The sequence below is a fragment of the Sceloporus occidentalis genome, unplaced genomic scaffold, assembly GCF_023333645.1.
Source record: "Sceloporus occidentalis isolate IW3139 unplaced genomic scaffold, rSceOcc1.0.p SCAF_88, whole genome shotgun sequence".
NCBI classification, from domain to species: domain Eukaryota; kingdom Metazoa; phylum Chordata; class Lepidosauria; order Squamata; family Phrynosomatidae; genus Sceloporus; species Sceloporus occidentalis.
The window spans coordinates 3938738-3960746 of NW_028317068.1; the positions used below are offsets into that span (position 1 = coordinate 3938738).

General features: G+C 40.7%; 1 protein-coding gene across 1 annotated transcript in view; it reads left to right on the forward strand.

Moving 5' to 3' along the window:
• The window catches only part of LOC149284809 (venom phosphodiesterase 1-like), a 39100-nt gene extending 17417 nt beyond the window's left edge, over nt 1-21683 (forward strand). Inside the window, exons 14-24 of the mRNA XM_089496249.1 lie at nt 1612-1739; nt 3889-3955; nt 6707-6794; nt 7912-8078; nt 8174-8222; nt 8297-8451; nt 12661-12796; nt 13426-13503; nt 14214-14346; nt 19824-19980; nt 21510-21683. Of these exons, the coding sequence (XP_089352375.1) occupies nt 1612-1739; nt 3889-3955; nt 6707-6794; nt 7912-8078; nt 8174-8222; nt 8297-8451; nt 12661-12796; nt 13426-13503; nt 14214-14346; nt 19824-19980; nt 21510-21683 (1332 nt within the window). The remainder of the gene's footprint in view (nt 1-1611; nt 1740-3888; nt 3956-6706; nt 6795-7911; nt 8079-8173; nt 8223-8296; nt 8452-12660; nt 12797-13425; nt 13504-14213; nt 14347-19823; nt 19981-21509) is intronic.
• Nucleotides 21684-22009: the final 326 nt, after the last annotated feature.

Sequence of the window (22009 nt, forward strand, 5' to 3'; positions counted from 1 at the left end):
CTTGGGAATAGGTATGCAACTTCATTGCAGCTCAAACTGGAGGAGTCTTGTACCCCAACTTCACCTCGATTTACCATAGAAGACAGGAGCCAGTGCCAAAGATCTACAGTGTCCTTCCAAATAGAACCAAACAAAACTGCTGAAAAACAAAAGAAGATCTTGCATGCAAGGGTCTGATACAAATAGGTATATTTATTAACATGCCAGTACTAGTATACACAGAATCAATTTCAATTAGGGGCGCTCATGTAAGAAAAGCAAAAAAAAAAAGAAAACAACAACAGTGTAGACTGTTCGGACAATTCAGTATTAATTATGTTGTTAGTTGCACTCACAATAGTGATGAAAGTTTGCACGTATCTCTCATTTCCCTTTCATAACAGGATTAAGCATCACTAGAGAAAAAGAGGGCACAAGCAATAGTGTGATATTTTTTACGGTTGTTTATAAATAAAATAACAAATGGTTGCACTCACGGAATCCAATGCACATAAAATAAAGCGTAAACAATATCACACTATTGCTTGTGCTTGTGCCCTTCTCTAGTGACGCTTAATCCTGTTATGAAAGGGAAATGAGAGATACGTGCAAACTTTCTTATATAGATATCTTTGGGACACACCAGTTCTCTTCACAACCTCTTTTTCTGATTTAGTGTGTCTTGTGCCTGACTGACGCTTGCTCATGAGTGTCATATCAATAAATATACCTACCTGCATTGGACCCTTGTGTGCGAGAGGCTTTTCTGTGGTTAAAAAAAAAAAAGAGCCCTAAGTAGTGCAGGATCACAGTTCACACCCCAGGCTGATGTTTCCAAAAGTGGAGAGGCAGGGGCACTGCGTCAAGATATGGCTCTGGTAGATAATATAACATATTCTAAATGATGAGAAGTAGAATTTGAATTACTTTATAGCAGATATATGTATTCTGTGTGAGCATGGAGGGTGCATAAGGTGTAACAGCTCATCTTCTTTTCTATTTAAGCACAATAGAAGGAGGTTTCACTAGGGGGCACCACACTGACAAAAGTATTCTGAAGGATCATTATGTTAATATACAGAATACTCAGTGACATCTCCTATGCTGTAACAGAGATGATATTCACAACAAGTTTAAAAAACTTTGTTTGGACACCATTTAAAAAGGATGATAATATATATTAATATATATTAAGTACATTTTCACACAAGATATTACATTCTATTTAAATGGTGCCAGTAGATTGCATAGCACTATTAGAATAAAGAGAAGCATGTTTTTCACTTAACTTTAACTATGCACAATAGTAACAATAACATGAACAATTGTAAGAAAAGGTTCAAGCATTATGCATGAACAGTACATGGTAGAACATTTGTGTATTAGAAATGTACCGTGTGCATAAACAATGCTAGCATCTGTTTTAACTTCCTGTTCTCAAGATGTGCCTGATTGTCCGTACCCAGTAGTTTTGTCTCTTTTTATAAATTTGCTCGTCCCTCTATGGTGGTCCCAATTGCCTTTGTAAGGGTAGAGGAAGAGAGAAGAGGACTGTGACATATGCCCTTTAGTAAAGTGCCTCAACAACCTAATTACATTAACTTCTAACATTATTTTTATATGTTTATTCAGTGCAGAAAACCTGTTCAACACTTCAAGCCTTATATAAAATTGGACCTGCCTAAACGATTCCACTATGCTAATCATATACGCATTGATAAGGTTCACCTCTATGTGGACAGACAGTGGCTGGTTGTTAAGTATGTTTTGATATTCTTATATTTAGTTATTCTTCTGACTGTATGTGCTAAATTAAATTTTTAGGTAACAGAACAATATTGTATGTTGACACCAAAAGATGTATTAGTTTAGTGAAAACAAATGCAGCTTAGCATTTACTACATTATGACAGAAACAATAAATAGCTGTTTTCTTTAATAAACTTTGTTGGTGGAAAATTAAGCAGAGGGGGCAGAAAGGATAGAGCTTAGGTGGGTGTAGTTATAGTTAAGGATAAGTCCTTCACCTTGCACTCCCCACTACTCCCCTAAAAACACATGATGTCAAGATTCATGAGAACTTACCTGTTGTGTTCTACAAATAGGGATGCACCAAAATGAAATTTCTGAACCGAAACTGTAACTTCAGTATTCACTTGGCCGAAACCAAAAATGACCCCCCCACCTTTAAAAAAATAAAAAAAATAACAACACTTTTATTAAAAATAACACACCGAAATTGGACAAAATTCAACAACAATATATATATATATATATATATATATATATATAATTGTTAACAGCAATCACACTCCTATCATACTAAGTCAGCCAGTACATGTTGGAATCCGTGTGTGATTGCTGTTAACAATCATATATATTCAAATTGTTATTGAATTTTTCTGTCCAATTTTGGTGTGTTGCTTGCTTTTAATAAAAGTGTGGTTAACACACCAAAATTGGACAAAAAAAATACCAATATTATATATATATATATATATATAACAGCAATCACACTCCTATCATGCTCTGGTGTCACGAAACTGGGTCCATACAGACGACTGTAATGACCCAGCGCGCCCAAAGATGGAGTTCAGGAGTTCAGTATGCAGTAGCGGAGTCGAACAGGGCCTGGTTGCAGGACGACCACACTCACCCAGGTGTTGAGTATCTAGGGATGTGCGGCCAAACACCAGTGCCCTGATATAGCAGCGGATGTAGTCCAGAACAAAGTCAAATCCTGCAGGCATGCTGCAGGTTGGGAGTATGGAAGCTAAGCAGAGAAATATAGCAGACACATAACAAGCAAGGGACAGGGAGACCAAGCATAACCAGACAAGATATACATGTTACTGAGCACAACAGTGAACAAGACAAGGAATAAACATAACCAGACAAGATATACATAACACAGGGCACAACAGGGAACAAGACAGGACACCCCGCTGCCGGGGATACAGGACAGACTGACACACAAATACAGAAACTAGCCTAGGACTGTATGATAACTATTGGAGATTCCGTCACATCTTATGGCCATAGTATGCTTAGCCCACCACTACGCCAAAGTACTCCAATGACGGTGGGTCCTAACGCTAATCCCTGCTGACAGAGGTACGAAACAAACTAAACATGTAAACCAAACACATAGCACTGAGAGATACCTTTAGACTGCAGACTGAGACAAACAGAACACACGGGAGGGGCACACCTTATAAAGGATACAAAGCAAAAGCAAAGAGCTGAAGCAGAAGCAAGGAATGGGAGATCAGAACAGTGCAAAAGGAAATCCAGGAATGGATTCAAGCAAAACAGGGAAACTGAAACAAGAGTGAGATATGCAGCTCTGCAGCCTGGGTAGGATCATGACGTCTGGTTCTAGCATGTACTAGCTCCCCTGGCATGATATGAGTGTAATTACATGCTCCCTAGGTTATTCACCCCCAAACACACTTACACATCTATGCTATCACACACACTCACTCATTCATATGCTCATTCATTCACTTATACTAATCATTCACAGATACTCATTAATTCCCTGAATCATGTATACTAGCTCATACTACTTACCTACCATATGCATATATGCCCTTACTAGAGTCTATATGATCATCTGAGTACAAAGCACTGCATTCTTCCAGTCCAGGATAAACCAGTTTCGCCACACAAAGAGCCATTCCTTTGAATTTGACTTTACTCAAGGTCACGTTGGTGTGACTGGCTATAAAGTTAGACTCACTAGTGATTTATTAGACCGCACTAGTGAGTTAATTAAGATTAATTTAAAAATGATCTTGGTAAGAATGTCATGTAAGCATACTTTTTGTTTTGTTTTTTAAATAGATTTTGCAGTGCAGTGAATAAAAAAATTAAATTGAAGGCAAATAATTGTTTTATTTTTCAATAGGGATAACAAATACACTTTCTGTGGAGGAGGAAACCATGGCTATGACAACGAGTTCAAAAGCATGGAGGTAAGTAACAATCATGATGGGATAACTACCTATTGGGAATATTTAAAGGGAAGGTTACTCAAAACAAGTTTTGAAAATGTTCCTAAACAGATGACAATAAACTGAAGTAGTTACATTAAAAAGATTTGCGAAAGGCTTCTGATTCTTTTAAGCATAAAACAGAAAGGTGTGTTTATAAGGACCTCACTAATAATGGCTTAGATAAACCTCACAGACTGCACCTAGAATTTTGGCTATACTCCACCACAACGTTAATGCCACCCATTCATACAGTTTTTGAAAGAGTATATGGTGGCAGGTGGGCCACTAACATGTGCCCTTGGTCCCAATACAAACTTAAAGGCCCCAAAGTCCACAAAGGTGTCCAATCCCTCTAAAGGGTTCATTCAGATCCCAATCCCAGCATGGGCCAAGTTCGGATAGTGGGCTGTGGGTTCCAAGTCCTCGGTAGCGAGCTACAAGAGCCAATGAGGGGGCCATGACAGATTAAGCTGTTTGTAGTCCTAGGTAGTGGTAAGCTTGGCTTGCGTATTCTTATTCTCTTGTGCTTGCTTCACATAGTGCTGCCAAAAAGCTAGTGTCCCTAAATAAAAAAAGCAATCCTGAGGCAATTTTTTCAGTGTCCTGCTTGCCCTCCTCATCCTTCTCATTTTAAAGATACGTTAGTTACAACACATGACAATTTTGAAAGAAATGGCCACATAATTTATTGACAAACTTAAGTATGTAAGGTAACAAACATAAACCAGGGTCCCCTACCCATGACCCACCCCTCATTAAACTCAGACATCACAACCAACCTGGGCCTGAGCAATTGCCTGCAACACCACCAGTCAAGCCATGGCACTCCACATTAACTTCCCCAGCCAATTAGCTGCAACAACATGGGTCTGCCCAGGAAGAACCAGACCAGGTATAGGCAAAGTGTCTGTACAAGGACACCAGTGTCCGTGGCAAGGTTTGTGAAGTTCCATCCCTTACGAAAAAATTACTGCAGTTTTTCTGAAGTAATACTGCAGTTTTTTGGACATGAAAAAACTGCAATACTGAACTTTTACTGCAGTATTACTGCACTTTTACTGCATTTGTACTTCACTGTACTGCAGTTTTACTGCAGTATTACAGCACATTTACTGCGCTTTTTTTTTTATATTGCAAACCTACAGTTGTACTTCAATGTACTGCAGCTTTATTGCATTTGTACTTCCGTACAAAAATAACTGCAGTAAAACTGCAGTACAGTGAAGTACAAATGCAGTAAAACTGCAGTAAATGTGCAGTAATACTGCAGTAAAAGTGCAGTATTGCAGTTTTTTCATGTCCAAAAAACTGCAGTATTACTTTAGAAAAACTGCAGTAATTTTTTCATAAGGGATGGAACATCATGAGCAATGTTTGTGCCTATCCCTTTCCAGAACTTACTATATGCCTCCCAGACGCATGCTGCCACCAACGTCTTAATCTATTGCAGGTCTCTGCACAGCCCTATGTCCATAACCATGCTGGACACAGATTTCCCACACCTGCAGAATTAGTGTCAGGGTTTCCACCCTTCCCCGCTCTACTCATTGCTTGTTGGTTTTGCTCTGTTAACAGATCACAATCTTATCTGATTAGCTGTTAATTGGCTAACCCATTTCCTGCTGTGTTCTGGGTATTTAGCTGCAAAGGTTCAGTACTTCCCTGCCCTTGCATGGTTTCTGACCTCCAAGTGTGATCCCTTATTGAATCCTGTATTCTTGTGTGTGACCCTAGCTTGGCTGACTTCCCTCTCCTGGACCTGATTTTGATACTCTCCTGGCTTCCTTACTCTGGCTTGTCTGATTACTCCCTTTGGCACCTGCCTTGCTTTGTGACTATGTTACTGAACTGTATCATTATAATTTTTTACTATTTGTAAATAAAGATGCGCACGTGTAACGTCATGGCGAAAATACAGCCAGTCTGCTGATTTTTTTAGTTTGACCCGGCTTGTTCCTAGACCTGTATTTCATTTTGGTTTCTGACATTAACTATCTTGCTGCTAACCTGGTCTTCTCTTATATCTGTTGGCTTCTGCCTCTGCCCATGCTCTTTGTGCTGGGAATTTAATCCTTAAACGTGACAACTGGCCATTGTAGTCCCTCAAAAACTCATCCCATTCCCTTAGATGTTGCCTTTGCGCTCTGGTGATATGGATAAAATGGTGAGGAGATATGACCTCACAGGTCAAGACTGACAACCGCAGACTAAAAAACTCTCCCCATCGGGAGGATCCTACACGCAATGTTGAGTTTCCCCACCACGGACTCAATCCGTGCACTTCCCACTGCATTCATTTCAATGACATCTCCAGCAGAGATCCCGTTTTCCAACAATCCTAACCAAACATAATTCCTGGTCAACCGATGCAGCCATTGCGATTTCCCTGCATTTCGTCTTCAGAGCTTTCCTGTGTTTTGCTCCTACTTCATTCTTGCTTTATCTATGTAATTTTTCAAGGCCTTGGATTAAGTACAAGTTTGAAACGCCAATAGAACATATCGGCGTGAAGTTTCCTGCAAACAATACAATTAGTTATTCTATGAGCTGAAGAAAAGCATGTCAGCCTTTTGTGGAAAAAGAATAGCATTTTTTCACCATCACTCTTGTGTTACTACATGCATAAAATGCAGGCTCATAATAGTTAACTTGCTTTGATGTCTTTTGCATCATAAAACATCCATTCTATGTATGAGTGTAGCTAACACACTTTATATAATTGTTTTATAGGCAATTTTTATTGGACATGGGCCAGGATTTAAAAGAGGAGTAGAGGTGGAACCTTTTGACAATATTGAAATCTATAACTTAATGTGTGGTAAGTCCTGTGGTGCAACTCATATGTCCCTGCTGACTGGACTATTGTATCAGTTGCTATATATATATATATATATATATATATATATATAAACCTACATATGTAAAGTATATAAGGATGTGATTCTAAAATAAAATGGATGCAACAGGCATACCTGGCAACTTCCCATGGCTGGACACCTGCCCAGGGCCCCCTCAACTTCACCAAGCAACATGTGCTACATTTGCCCCCAAACAGCTTATGAGTGCCACCCTGGCACACTTATGTAAACACACTTACACAAACTTACTCAGACTCACTAATACACTAAAACACATGCATGCTCCCACGCACTTATACATAGACAATCATGCCCCCACACACTAATACACAAGACAATTATGCTCCCACACACTAATACACAAGAAATTCACGCTCCTGCACACTAATGCACAGACATTCGTGCTCCCACACACTAATACACAGACATTCATGCTCACATACATAACTCCTCCATCCTTCATCCCCTTACCTCTCCTGCAGCTTTGGTTCTGCTGCATGCACACTGTGCAAGAAGCCTCAGTTTCAGTTCAGGGTTACGTGATGTGATTACCCCACTGCATTCCTGTCTGCCCGTGCTGGTTCAAAATTGTTTAGAAAGGACCCTTCTGATCTCATCTGGCCCATTCCAGTTCAAAAGGGCCCTGTCTAAACAATTTTGAACCAGCACGAGAAGACAGGAACAAGTGGTCACCTAGAAGGACAGGCCCTGTCGCAGTTGCTACCCCTGTAGTTACGCCACTAGTAGGAATCCTTCTATAAGGTGCTGAACTCAGAGCAGAGACATTCACTTGTTTGATGATGTAATTATTCAAACTTTCACCCAGAACTGTTCAGGACTTATCAAAACGGCTAATGTCTTTAGAGTGCTTATTACAAGCATTTTTGGGGGGGTTTTTTGGCGATGTACTTATGTTGGGGTTTTTGATACCTAGAATATACACAACCAAATACTCAAATGTTATGTGTATACAGTTTATAAGAAGGCCTGAAAACTGACCGTCAATTTTTTTGGCCAGATAGATGTGTATAAATTATGCATGCATGTTTTTGACGGCTGTATCTTATTTTTAAACAGACTTATTACAAATTCACCCAGCTCCAAACAACGGGACCCATGGCAGCTTGAACCATTTGTTGACTAGACCGTTTTACACTCCATCTTTTCCGGCAGAGAAATCAAACCCATTAACCTGCCCTTTATCACAACCTGCCTCCAATTTAGGTTGTTCTTGTAATTACTCTGTAAGCAAAACTATGTATAATTTCAATAGAATAATGTGGAATAATGTTTTCTCTATAATTGAAACCATCAAACTAACAATTCAAAAATATTTTAGGGAGATGAAGAAATCTTGAACCAAAGGTTAAACCTCAGTGGAGAAAGCAGTAAGTGCCTAATTTATGTGATATTTAGTATGTGTTATACTGCAGTGACAATAACTACTATCTTTATTTTTCAGTAAATCAGGCTGAGAAAATTAATTTGCCTTATGGGAGACCCAGAAACTTACAGGAAAATAGTACTTACTGTGTCCTTTACCAGGAGGGCTTTGTGAGTGGTTATAGTCACGATATATTGATGCCACTATGGAGTGCTTATACTGTACAAAACCAGGTAAGTTCTAATGATCAATTGAAATATTTGGCAAATGGATTGACTATATAATGCTAATGTGTTTCCAATATCTTTTATTGCATTTCCATTCAGTGTAAGGTAGTAATGTTACTCTTATAACTACTCAGTTTGATTAGTGTCATAATGCACGTTTGATATCAACATGTTAGCTTCTCCGACCAATAAAGAAATAATAAAAAAAAATATTTGGCAATTTTTTTGGGGTAAGAACTGTGCAAATGTAATTAAACAAAATGAGAAATATTGCTTTTCCTTAGAACCATAATATCTGTATTCCTGAAATCACACAGCTATGATATGATGGCTGGAATGTCCTTTTAATGCTCAGAACCCGTGACTGCTGTCCGTATTTGTATATAATAATAAAAGTGAGTTGAAATGTCTACACTCAATTAAACCCATCTACTGTGTCAGTCTGTTTGGTAAGTGCACTACTAGGAGCTTAAAGTAAGGTCCAATCAGAGTGCATATGCGCACCGTTTCAATTGCCACAAGGACGAGTGTCCTCTGCATCCCTCCCTGTAGCCTCTGCTGTAAACTGCTCCCTGTAGTCTCTTCCTAGCATCTCCATCTCCCCTTCTATCTTCCCAGTCCCTTCCTGCAATCTCTGGTCTTTCCTGCTTCTCCAGCTTCTGGTCTGCTCCTCCAGCTCCACTCTGATTCTCCCTTCCCTTTCCTTTTCCAGGTACTTTGACCTGTCCCCTACTCTGGCTCACCTCTTCTACTCTGCTCTGCTTTGGCCCACCCTCTTCTATTCTACCCACCACTTCCAGCTAACTTCTGCTCTGACCCAGGCTTACAGCTATCCTCTGCTCCTCTCAGCACTCTTTGCTTTGACCCATTCCTTCCTACCCCCTCTGCTCTGGCCCCTTCTCACTGATCCTCCTAGCTCCTTCAGTCCCCTTTTACTCTGAACTGCCCCTTCCTGCTGCATCTGCTGTCACCTGCCCTTCCACCTCCCTTCTGATCTACCCAGCCCTCAAGTGCCCCTTCTAGCTCCCTCTCTGCTTCTCCCAGACTCTTCCTGCCCCACTTCTGCTCTGACACTCTTCCTTTGCTCTGATCCACCACTCTTCTCTGATCCGCCTCCTCTATACTCAGCACAGGTCGCATAATACACATTACCTGACACCATGGTTGGCAGCAGAGTGGCAGCTTGTATAGAGAGTGCAAGTTGCAGTGAAGTTAGAGTGCAAATAAGTGTGTTTTAGTGTATGGTGTTAACGTGAGTGTGTGCGTCACTGGTGGTAGAGTTTGTTTTAGTGTATGTGTGAGTGTATGGTGGTGTAGATGAAGTGGGTTTGCATATGTGTGTGTTTTAGTTAATTGAGGGGGGGGGGCAAGAAAAACTGCACCAAGCTTCACTAACTCTAGGGTCATCCCTGAGCTGTGAGGGTATGTCAGACAGGTGAAAAGAGGACAAGTGATGAAAGGAGAGTGCATGTGAAGTAATTGAAGCTGAGGTGAAGTAAGGAAAGTGAGGTGATGAGAGTGTAGGAGAGGAGATGGTAGGTAAGCTGAACAGAGGAGGAGGTAGGAGAGTTGAAGTGAGGAGAGGAAGAGTGAGGGTAGGAAATGAGATTATAGTTGAGTTGAGGATGGGAGGATGAACTAGGAGGGGTGGGAGGAAGAGCAAGAGATGAGGAGGAGGGAAGATAGAGAACAGGGAAAACAGAGAAGAGATGGGAAGAGAAAAGCGAGGGCAGGGGAAGAAAGAGAGACGGGGAGTGGAGAGAAAAATGGAAAGATATTTTTGGCCATGTAATTTCAATGATGGGCACATATGCTAGTTACAGTATATTAGATTACATTTTATTTATGGCTTCCAGCAAATTCTGTAGGGCTTAAAATACAGGAGAGTAAATATTAACAACTCATGCAATATCTAGGCAACTTTCAATACAGTATATTGGAAAAGTGTCGATCATTTATTGGCTCTATTCAATATGTACTAAGTAGCATCCAAGCTGGGGGATGGCATTTAACGTTTTTTATATTTGCAAATAAGGTATTCACCTGCTGTGGGACATGATTAAGGAGCTTACTCAGTCTGAAGTGTATTGGAAAGCCAATGTACCTCTGTAACAGAAACAATTGGCACCTTGACAATTACTGAGTTTGAGGTTCCTGCATCCTGCCAAATGTTTTTTTTGCAACAGCTGTTCTCATTATGGTTGGTACAGCTGTGTGTTGGTTCAGTTTGTAAGCAATTCCCACGCTTTAGTTTGAGAAGCTAAAACCCTAACTGTAAACAGCTTTATCTATGTGGGCCTGTTTTTGTAGCTTTTATTTTATTATTTAATGTAACTTGACAAGGGATACCCATACCAGAGCTCACCTTTGGTAGAGTAATGATAACAATAGTGAACTTAGTGACCAAGATGTGTCCGGTTATAGTAAACATTCAGTTCAAAATCAAAGATGCTGGCATACAGTTATAAAGATTTAGTAATTAAAGTGTTGTGCCTGGCCATTTATTCCAAAGTGCAAAAACAGGTTCCCTATGGCCACTGTAAACTACTGTTTGTTTACATGAGTGACTTTAAAACTAATTAAAGCTCAGATCTTCTAAGCATTATTCTCCAAGTAGTATTTTATTGTTTTTGTGGGGCAGTATGCCATACAGGGTTTCTACAGAGTTCACTTTCAATCTTGCGTTGCGTTGAAAGCAGTGTGTTTTCAGACAAATATATTTTGCTCTCGGCTTGATTGTTATAGAATTTGTTTTGAGATCTGCCCGAATGGTCTTCAGTATGATGCACATGATAATGGAATTGGAATTTTAAAAACCTTTATCTGTTAGCGATATTTATCAAGACTAAACCGGAGTTATTGGTTGCTGGAGGTATACAATATTTGCTTTCATGATTGGACATTACTCAGTAACGCAGAATTCCATGGTGTATGTTATACTTTCATGTGAGACCTTTAAGTGTTATAAGGAGGCTGAAAATTCACTATAGTCTATGGTTGGGTTTTGTGAAATAAGTAACATGGCTGGAGGCTCGCCAAGTTTGAAGCTTGGTCTCCGGATAAGGTTCTCCTTTCTCTGGGTAGGAGAGTGGTGTTTGGGAATGCCCATTTCCCCCCTGCTTTCCACCCACTAAAAACAGTCTGAGACTAGCCATGCCCCTACACGTAGACATCCCTACCCCTTCACAAGGCCATTCCTACAGATGAACAAGAGCTCTTGGTACCTTGCACTGGAAAGGTCCCAGGTATTTCATTTTGCCTCATAAGATTTCAAATGGCCAAAGAGGGACAATTTTGTTTTGTTTTAGGGAATGTGGCTAGAGGACTAGACTTTATACATTTATATGTGACTTTATGACCTCCAGATAGTTACTGAGAAGAAACATATTCACACAATATTATTTATAAATAATATATTTTTCTGCTGTTTCTATACATATTACTGTAACTTTTGGGGCTGCATTGTGACATCAGAGGAGAAAAGTGTGACAGAGGCAATTAGGGGCCACAAAAGAGAGTTCCTCTTAAAGAGGGACACTTGGGTGGTATGTTATATAGGTCTTGGGTGGCAGATGTAGTCTTGTGCAAGTTGTCATTTTGTGAAAAGCTGAACAGGACACACATTTACAAGGGCAAATCACCCTTGTAGTGCCTTCTCTGGCATATGTGGGGGCAACTTTGTGTACCAAAGAATTTTGCTCGGGCTCCTCTGAGGCTTCTTTGGCCATGCTGACTCTGATGTTGTTCACCTTGTGTCTACCTCTTGTTCTTAATGAATTCCATGCTTCACAATCATGCACCTGCCTAAGCCGATATAATTCTTATTATTTTTTTCTTCACAGTAATTAAAAAAGACCCTGAAGTAATTTTAGATCTCTTTATTTGTTCTAGTCTGTTTTCTACTTTCTTTGTTTTGTTTTTACTTTGAAAAAAAACAGGCTTTACACCTTTTTTCAGTGGAATAGCAAATAAAAGCAAACATTGCAAAGTTTCTATGTATTGCATTCTGCTTGACATTGACTGGCTTTTTTGAATTCTACCACTTGAATATATTGGACTTTTATGGAAGAAACAACGTAATTCTGACACACCTTCCCTTACTCATATTTTGGTGTAAAATTGAAATGGAAAAGATCAGATGATAAACTGTATTACCAGAGAGGATGATGTGTGCACCAATAATACTTCCTTTCTTCTGTCCTTTTCCCTTACCAGGGAGAAACGTCAACTCTCCCACCCACACTTGGTGAATGTCTGCGGCCTGATGCTAGAATCCCTGAAGCAAAAAGCCAGAAATGCTCCGACTACAAGCCAGATATGAACATTACTCATGGTTTCCTCCATCCTCCCAGTCAGTACATGTCTTTAAATAGATATTTGTAAAAGCTTTAATCATCTGGATGTGGCTGAGCGATATGGCCAACCTTAATACAAAACAACCGCTCTGCCAATTGTGGACTGGAAGCAGACATACTACTCTTTGGTCATATTTAAAAGAAAGATGCTTCTTTTTAAGAATGAAAAATCTGACCGATAATGTACTGTCATAAATGGCATAAATAATTACCCTGTTCTAAGCATGGTTCACTATAACTTACAATATCTTATATAGGAGTACATCTTCAAAGGGCCCTGCTAGCTTTTTTAACTAATTACTAATTAATGTTAATTAATGTTCAATGTTACTAATTATTCATATACTTATGAAATGTTGCATAGTGCAGGCTGATGATGTAAGCGCAGCTGATGGCGTAATATGCGTGGCCGGATGCCGCATTTTTATGCTCATGTATGCTGCAGAGCATATGCAGCTGCAGGCTGCACTCGATCGGCCACTGGATCAGGTGTGTAGGGCACTTGTCGGTCAGCAGCCCACATGCATTTGCCCATTGTGCTAGATGCCCGGTCTGGGTCTATTGTATTGTGTCCAGTTGATTTTTTCTTTTTTCATTAACGTACATTCATTTGATTACATTACAGATTTTAACAAGAGTGATATTGAACAATATGATTCTTTAATCACAAGTAACATGGTCCCCATGTACCAAGAATTCAAAAGTAAGTATACCTAGAGCTTTTTTCATGTTTTTTGCTATGATTCATCCCTTTAGATTTTACAGCACCCAAACAAACTATACATCATTTTTTCAAGGACAGGTATGGCTTTAGTTTAATACCACTTTTAGATACTTAGTCCAACATTTAGTATGAATAACATATAACATATAAAAAAGAAAAGCACCACATTTGACCAAAATACTATAGTTTTAGTATCTTAAGTTTGGAAATACCTTATATGTAAGAATTATTATATCTTTGTGGCAATTATAGGGCAATTTCTTATTTTTTTTGATTTAGTATACTGACACTAATGACATCTCATATAGTTCTTCTAGATTGAAAGATATGTACTTAACTAAACATGCTTCTAATGATGCCTGTAATTTTTCAGTACAAGGTTTATTCATCATAGCATTCTTATTTTTTGCGACATTACCTTGTGGTCATACTATAATTGCATAAATGTGCGCAATGGTGTATTCAGATACACATCCATTGAAATCTAAAATAAGACATATGCTTTGAGAAGGGGAGGCATATTGTGTTATAGAATTATTGTAAGCATGATTTATTTGTATAATAATACGCTCCAACTGCTGCATTCCCAGTGCATCCTACAAATATGGCTTGATGTTAAGTGGAGTCCATTTTGTCACTGCTACATATGGTTTGTGACTACACAATAATAAATACATTTTTTCCCCTAGAAATATGGGACTATTTGCATAATGTACTTCTGGTGAAATATGCTTCAGAAAGAAATGGTCTGAATGTGGTCAGTGGTCCAGTCTTTGATTACAATTATGATGGGCATGTAGATGCACTTGATGAAATTAAACTGTGAGTAAAAAGTATTGTCTATCTGTATGTCTGTCTGTCTGTCTGTCTGTCTCTCTATACCACTTCTGCTCTATACCAGAATTTTTGTGCATGCCATTGGATTGCATGGTCCTCTTTGTGGCGCTTAGGTGAAAGAAGTATTTTGTTTGGATCTATAACCTGTTAGACATCCAAATGGCACAGTTTTAAACATTACTCATATGGGACCCATTGCTTCGTAAGAGACAAGGGAGTGGATTAGTAACTTGGTGGTTTCTTGTGTGGGGAAAGGGCGGATTTGGGAGATGTTTTTCAGGTGGAGCAGGATTTGGTGAGGGACTTGATGTGAAGGATGAAGGCGAGAGCAGAACCTGGTCTGTTGGTTGGATAGTGGAGTTGTCAACGGTAATAGAGATATCAGGAAAAGTGGATAGAGCAAATGGCGGGATTACCCTGAGTTTGGACTTAGAGATGTTGAGCTTTAGGTAACGCGACGCCATCCATGATGCAATTCCTGATAGACAGTGAGGCGAGTTAGAAGAGAGGGGGAAAGGTCAGGAGCAGAAATATAGATTAGGGTGTCATCTGCATATAGGTGGTACTGGAAACCAAAGGAAGAAATAAGTTGTCCGAGGGAAGAAGTGTAGATGGAGAATAGCAGAGGCCCAAGAACTGAGCCTTGAGGAACACCAATAGATAGCGGTAGGGGAGAGGAGCAAGTTCCAGTGAATGAGACACTAAAAGTATGGTTAGAAAGGTAGGATTTAAGCCATGAAAGAGCCGTGCCACGGATGCCATGAACATGGAGGGTTTGTAGGAGGAGGGGGTGGTCGACTGTGTCAAAGGCTGCTGAGAGGTCCAAGAGAATAACCAGTGAGAATTGGCCTATTGTTTTAGCTGAGAGGAGGTCATTTTAGTGAGTGCAATTTTAGCGAATGCTGTGGATGGAAACCAGATTGTATAGGGTCAAGTAGAGTGTTTGAAGACAGAAAGTTTGTTAGTTGATTATAGGTTAATCGTTCCAGCAGTTTGGAAGCTAGTGGGCGAAGTGAAACTGTAAGGTAGTTTAGTTATATAGTTATATAGGCTGAAAAAAGACATGCGTTCATCAATGTGGGATCAAGGGAATGGGGGAGATGATGGCATGTTTGAATGAGGATTGAAATACACCAGAGGAAAAGGAGAGATTAAAGATGTGGGTTAGGGTTGGGGTAAGGACACTAGGGGGGGGGTAGGAGATGTGAAGGTGCAGGGTCGAGGGGAAAGGTAGTGAGGTGGGAGGATAACAGGACCTTGGAAACCTCAAAGGGTGTAACTGGGGTGAAGCAGGTGAGGATGGATAGAGGTGAGGAGGGAGGTTGAGGTACCATGTGATTAACACTATGGGGGGAGGATGTTGTCCCTGATGGTGTCAATTTTGTTTTTGAAGTAGATGGGAAGCTCTTGGGCAGAGAAGTTGGAGGGCAAGGGAGGTGCTGTTTGTCTGAGAAGGGTGTTAAAAGTGGAGAATAGACCTTTAGGATTATGGGAAAAAGAAGTGATTAATGAAATGAAATATGGTTGTTTAGAGAGATGGAGGGCCGATGTATAGGAACGGAGCATGAATTTGTAGTGAATGAAGTCTTCAGGTGAACGAGACTTCCTCCACAGGCGCTCAGCGGTACGTGAACACCTTTGAAGGAAGCGCGTCTGTGTGGAATGCCATGGCTGAGGTGGACGGCATGGGGGATTGCGTACAGTTACAGGGGCACCATATATAGGGCTGAGGCTAGTGTATGTTTATACTGAGCTGTAGCTGTGTCAGGATAGGAGGAGGAGGAGGGTATACTTGAGAGGAATGGCCAGGCCCGGACTGGGACAAAAAATAGGCCCGGACATTTAAGCCAGAGCAGCCCATTTTTATTTATTTATTTATTTATTGTTAAAGCCCACCCTTCATGTACCATCTTTGCATTTACTCACTCATTCACACAAATCATTAACACATTCATTATCTTATCTGCCCCTTCTATGTTCCCCCTTTTCACTATGTACCCCCTTCCCCACTTCTCAATATGTATCCCCTCTCCCCATTTCTCACTATCTAACCCTCCTCTGCCCCTTCTCACTGCACCCCCCTCCCTCACCCTACTTACCTTGTTGCTGGAGCAAGCAGCAACTGCGACCGGGACCCCGGCAGGGCCGGATTGACTTAGGGGCTGATGGAGCTGCAGCTCCAGGCCCCTACCTTAAAATAGGCCCAGTCAGGACTGGGCCTAGGCGTCCTCTACGGCCGCATTAACGCAGGGCCCCTTAAGCCCGCCGCAACTGCGACCGGGTGTGCCACTCTAAGGGGCCGGGAAGCCCCCACCAGGGCCGGCCTTAGGGGTCTGCGGTTAACAAAAACTTTATTTAACATGGAGGATGTTAAATAAAGTAAAAAAAAAAAACCCCGATGTTTTATTTTAAACCCTGTGCGGCCGCACACCCGTAAGGCTGGCCCTGGTGGGGGCTTCCCGGCCGCAGTTGCGGCGGGCTTAAGGGGCAGGTGCCCCTTATGCCCTGCGTTAATGCGGCCGTAGAGGCCGCATAGGCCCAGTCAGTCCGGTCCTGACTGGGCCTATTTTAAGGTAGGAGCCTGGAGCTGCAGCTCCATTAGCCCCTAAGTCAATCCGGCCCTGCCGCGGCCAGTCCGGGCCTGGGAATGGCCGTAGTGTATCTGTAAGTTGCGGAACAAAGGTGGGAGAACACTAGATCGATTTGATGACCGCCACAGTGCATCGGGGAGTTAGTCCATTGTGAGAGTCCGAGAGAGGAGGAGAGTGAAAGTAGTTTGGAAACGGCAGGTGAGGATGGGTCATCAATAGGTATATTGAAGTCCCCTAGGATTAGTGTAGGGATGGTGGACAAAAGAAAGTGGGAAAGCCAAGCAGCAAAGTGATCAAAGAAATGTGAGGTGGGGCCAGGAGAAAAGTCGATCACTGCAACGCAAAGAGCACAGAGAAAGGACGGACAGCGTGTACTTCAAAAGACGAGAAAGAGAGAGAGAATTGGTGGTAGACATTGAAAGGTGCAACAAGGATAGAGGAGAATGCCAACACCACCTCCCAGAATGGCATATGAGCTAAATTGGGGTGATAGCAGACGGGATGGAGATATGTGGATTGTGGAGGGGTTGTCAAGGGGTGCAGAGGCTGCAGTAATTGTAAGATTTGTGGGAAGAGGACATGGTAACATGTATGGGTTCATAGTAAGGATGGAGCTGAAGCAAGCAAGTGCTTATGTGGATTACCTGCTATCTGCAATGATACTTTCTATGTAATTTCCCTCCAGTTTAACTCCAGTGTAACTCTTAACTATCCACTTACGAGGAGTCCACTGGGGATAAGGCCACAGCAGCTACATTTCCAAGTGAGGCCTAGGAATGTATAGGGCTGCCTCATTAAGTGTTCAGATAAGGTGATTGCCTACAGGAGGCAGATGTTTCACACCTTGGTTTACAATCGCAATTAAGCTAGACTAGAGGGCACCAAATTTAACCCTTTGAGAGCAGCAGGGTATGGAGACAGGCAGGATACAGACATACCAGGTGGAAAACAGAGGTAACAGCAGGAGATGAGGGGTTCAAATTACAGTATTTGCTAGATTATAAAATGACCCCCCAAAATCTGAATATTAATTTAGGGGAAAAAAGAATAAGCCTGAATATAAGACGACCCAATAGGAAAAATTTTTTACCAGTAAATGTTAATTCATGTAAACTATTTTTTTTTATAAAAGCTATGATTGAGAAAAATATTTTGTTTTTAATTCCTTTTATTTTCCAACCTGCCCCCCAGTTATGCACATCAGCCCCCAGGCTTGTCACTCTGCCCCATAAATGCCTTAAACCCCCTATATGCCACTGTGCCCCATGATATGCCTTTTAACCCTCTAAATGCCACTGTGCCCCATGATATGCCTTTTGACCCCCTATGTGCCACTCTGCCTCATTATAGACCTCTACTTTTTGAACAAATTAATCCTTCTCTTAAAGTTCAAAATGGAAGGGGACTATTTGGTTACAATAGACATTCAAGATACCTATTTTCACATTCCTAATGTTCTCTACTCTCAAGAGTTTTTACTTCTGGTTCTACCGAGTTCTCAGAGGCTTGTCCATCTTCAGTTTTGGGTCCTTCCATTTGAACATCGGGCCATCAGCCCCTTGAGTATTTACAAAAGTACTGGATGTGGTCTTAGCCCACCTGAGCTGACAGGGAATAAAAGTAGTTCCATATCTTGAACTCCAGGTCAACAGGTCGATTCAGGTTCTTTTTGTGAATTTTTAGAAGTCATACCTACTCCCCTCTCAGAGACTAATATATTAGGGAGACAGTAGTGGATACCTCAATACAGATGTATTTTCTTTCATAAGAAAAGAAACCCCATCTTCAGGAAGAAGTCATGAGAAGTCCCTCATGCTCCCTCAGACATATCATGGTAGTACATGGTACTGGATCTAATGTCTTCCTTCAAGAATTCCGTTTTTTGGGTCTTGACCAGTCTTCTATAGACTTTTCTACTCAGACTCTGGGTTAATTACAGGTCCACTTAACTTAAGGGTTTCTATCCCTATCAGAGAACCATACTGTGGTGGCTTATCTAAACAGACAGGGGGGGCACAAGGAGTCCCCTCTGGGGTAACCTAGTGGCTCGCATTTTCGCCTTGGCAGAAAACAATCTCTGCTGTTGGGCACATTTAGGGTTCTCAAAGTCTTCAAGTGGCTATTTAAGCAGGCATCCTATTGACCTAGGAGAATTGAGCCAGGGATTTTCTCTAGAGACTGCCTCTCATTTTAGCCTACTAGACATAGACTTCATGGCGTCTATAACAAACAGAAAGACAGAAGCCTTTTTCTTCCTCTCCTCTGAAAGAGGTCCCCTGGCCTTAGATGCCTTCATCCAAAATTGGCCAGGTAATCTAGACTGCATCTTCCCTCTAATTCCACTACTGCCCAGAGTAATAAAGAAGATAAGGGCAGACCGTGCAGATGCCATCCTGGGTGCCCCCAGTTCGCCGAGGATGATATGGTTTGCAAATCTTCTGTTGATGTCTTCCGGACCATCCAGAACTGCTTTCTATTAGAAAGAAGCAAACTAGTCATGAGGAAGAGGTATGCCACCATTTGGAAGATCTTCTTGGAATGGTGGTGTCTTAGTAATGTACCTCAAGTTCCTTCTGGAAAGAGTTGTCTCCTGCCTCAATTAAAGTTCATGTTGCTGCTCTTTGGGACTTCCTATTTTGTCCCTCCCAATAAAGTTTTATTATTTTCCAGATTTCTTTTGTTGGCATTATTTCACTAAAGGGGCTATTGGGAGGGGTACGTTTTTATTGCCCTACATGAAGGAGCGCTGCTAGGAATACACAAGGATTTTTTATTTTTAACAATTTTGGGTTTTTTCTAAACCATTCTATGCATATTCTTGTATGTAATGTTATAGGGATTTAGGCATATCTTCCTCTTTTGCTCCCCTAGACATGTCCAAGGCACTCTGATTCCAGTCCCAACACACTACTTTATGGTGCTGACCAGCTGCAATGATACGGGAATCAATCCTCTCAATTGCCCTGCAACTCTTGATGTCCTTTCATTCATCATTCCCCACCGAGCAGATAACAGTGAGAGCTGTGCAGTAAGTACATGTTCTATTTAATAATGTTAGGTCTGTGAAAAATTACATAGTAGTCTGCTACAGCTGGACATATTCAGATTTTATATGTATGATAGGTTTCTTTGTGTCATTAACTTTATTTTGGACCATATATTGAACTGTACAATGACAAATACTCTGGTGTTTGAAGCCATCAAATAACAGTGAGATTAAGGACACCTTTTTACAATTAAGTGTTTTTGGGTCGCAGTGTGCTATAATATTCTAACTATAAATGGAACACAAATGAGTTATGAACAAGTGGTATTACTCAAAGAGAAAAAAGGCAGTTGGCATCATCATTATGTAATTATGTAGGTGTGGTTTATTAATAAATATGGCAGTTAGTGATTCACTAGGTCCTTACCACAAATCTTTGGCAATCTGACATTAGGCCCTTTTTTGTGGAAGTAAAAATTATTCATATTTTCCTGAACCTTGGTTAGACGGTGGTCAATATCGTACACAGACCTTGACAGCAATGATGTAACTATCTTTATTAAAAAAAACAAACACATCCTAGGAACATTAAACAAAACGATATTCATTATTTTTTCCCCAGACATACATTTCTGTATTGTCTGAGCCTTTAATTTTACAAATGATAAAAAAAATATCTGAGAGCACAACTTTTTCTAAGACTTTTCTTTCTGTAATTGGATATTGGATGACATCCCACTATCTGAAACTTGACATCTCCAAAGCGGAGTATCTTGTTAAACCCCCCATCTCCATTATCCACAATTCCTGATATCTCCATGAATATTGAGAATCTACCCAACCGACCAAGTGTTTTGCCTTGGTGCCCCCATTGACCCTGCTCTCTCTTTAACCTCTCGTGTCAAGTCACCCACCAAAATACTAACCAATTCCCTTGTGATATCCCATCCATTTTAAACACTACTGCAGACTTATCTGATCTAGTTGCTCTTCACATGCTGCATCACTGCATGCCAGTCCCTACAAAGGCTCCCCATAGCCTCCAGAATTAAAGTTAAACTCCTGTCCTAGACAGTCCTTAACAACACTGCTTCCCCTTATATCTGTGTATTTACTGTCCAAATACCCTACTAAATGCCATCTTTGCTCTTGTCATGAATTGAATCTTGTTCTACCATTATTACCTCTTCCCACTCCATTGCCCAGGATTTATGATGCGCTGTACTCTGAAATGCCCTACCCTGTTCTATTAGACCATCTTCTACTTACTCTAACTTTAAATGTTCACTAAAAACTCTGCTATTTAGAGAAGCATATAACCACCACTGCTAACTCCCTAAACTTAAGTGCGCTGGGTAACTGCCAGGAATGATCTTTCTCGGAGTTTCCTATATGTTGTCAGATATCCCTAACAATGTTGAAAAAATCCCTGTCTTTGTCAGAAAGATCTTTTTAATTCTTTTGAAGGTAAGTTCAATTTTAGTTACTACTGACCACCCTTATATGTAAGACTTGACTCTCCCTGCTGTTTCATGCCTCCTAACAAGGTTATACCTCATATTATATTTTAGGATGGTAAACCAGAATCAGAATGGGTTGAAGAACGACTTCGTGCTCATGCTGCACGGGTCAGAGATGTGGAGTCACTGACAGGACTGGACTTCTACCATGACAGGAGTCAACCCATCACAGAACTCTTGCAGCTTAAAACATTTTTGCCAACTTTTGAGACTGTCATCAACTAAGCATTGGTACTGTGTATTGTAAGGAGACTAGAAATTAAAAAACTAAAAACTGAATAAGGGATGTAATTTTTGTTTTTGTATGATAAATATTCTTATTTTTAGGAATACAGAAACAGAATGTGGGTCTTATTAAAAATGTTATAATTCTTGGAATCTTTGTTTAATCGTAAATGCTGGAATCAGCAGGGATGGCGTACAAGCCAGATCTCTATCCATTATTGCCACTACTGGCAATAAGGGTTGTTTCAGTGACATCAAGATATAGGGCCGTTTGGTGGGACAGACAGCACCACTCAAAAACAGTAGGAAATAAGGTAATGCTTAAC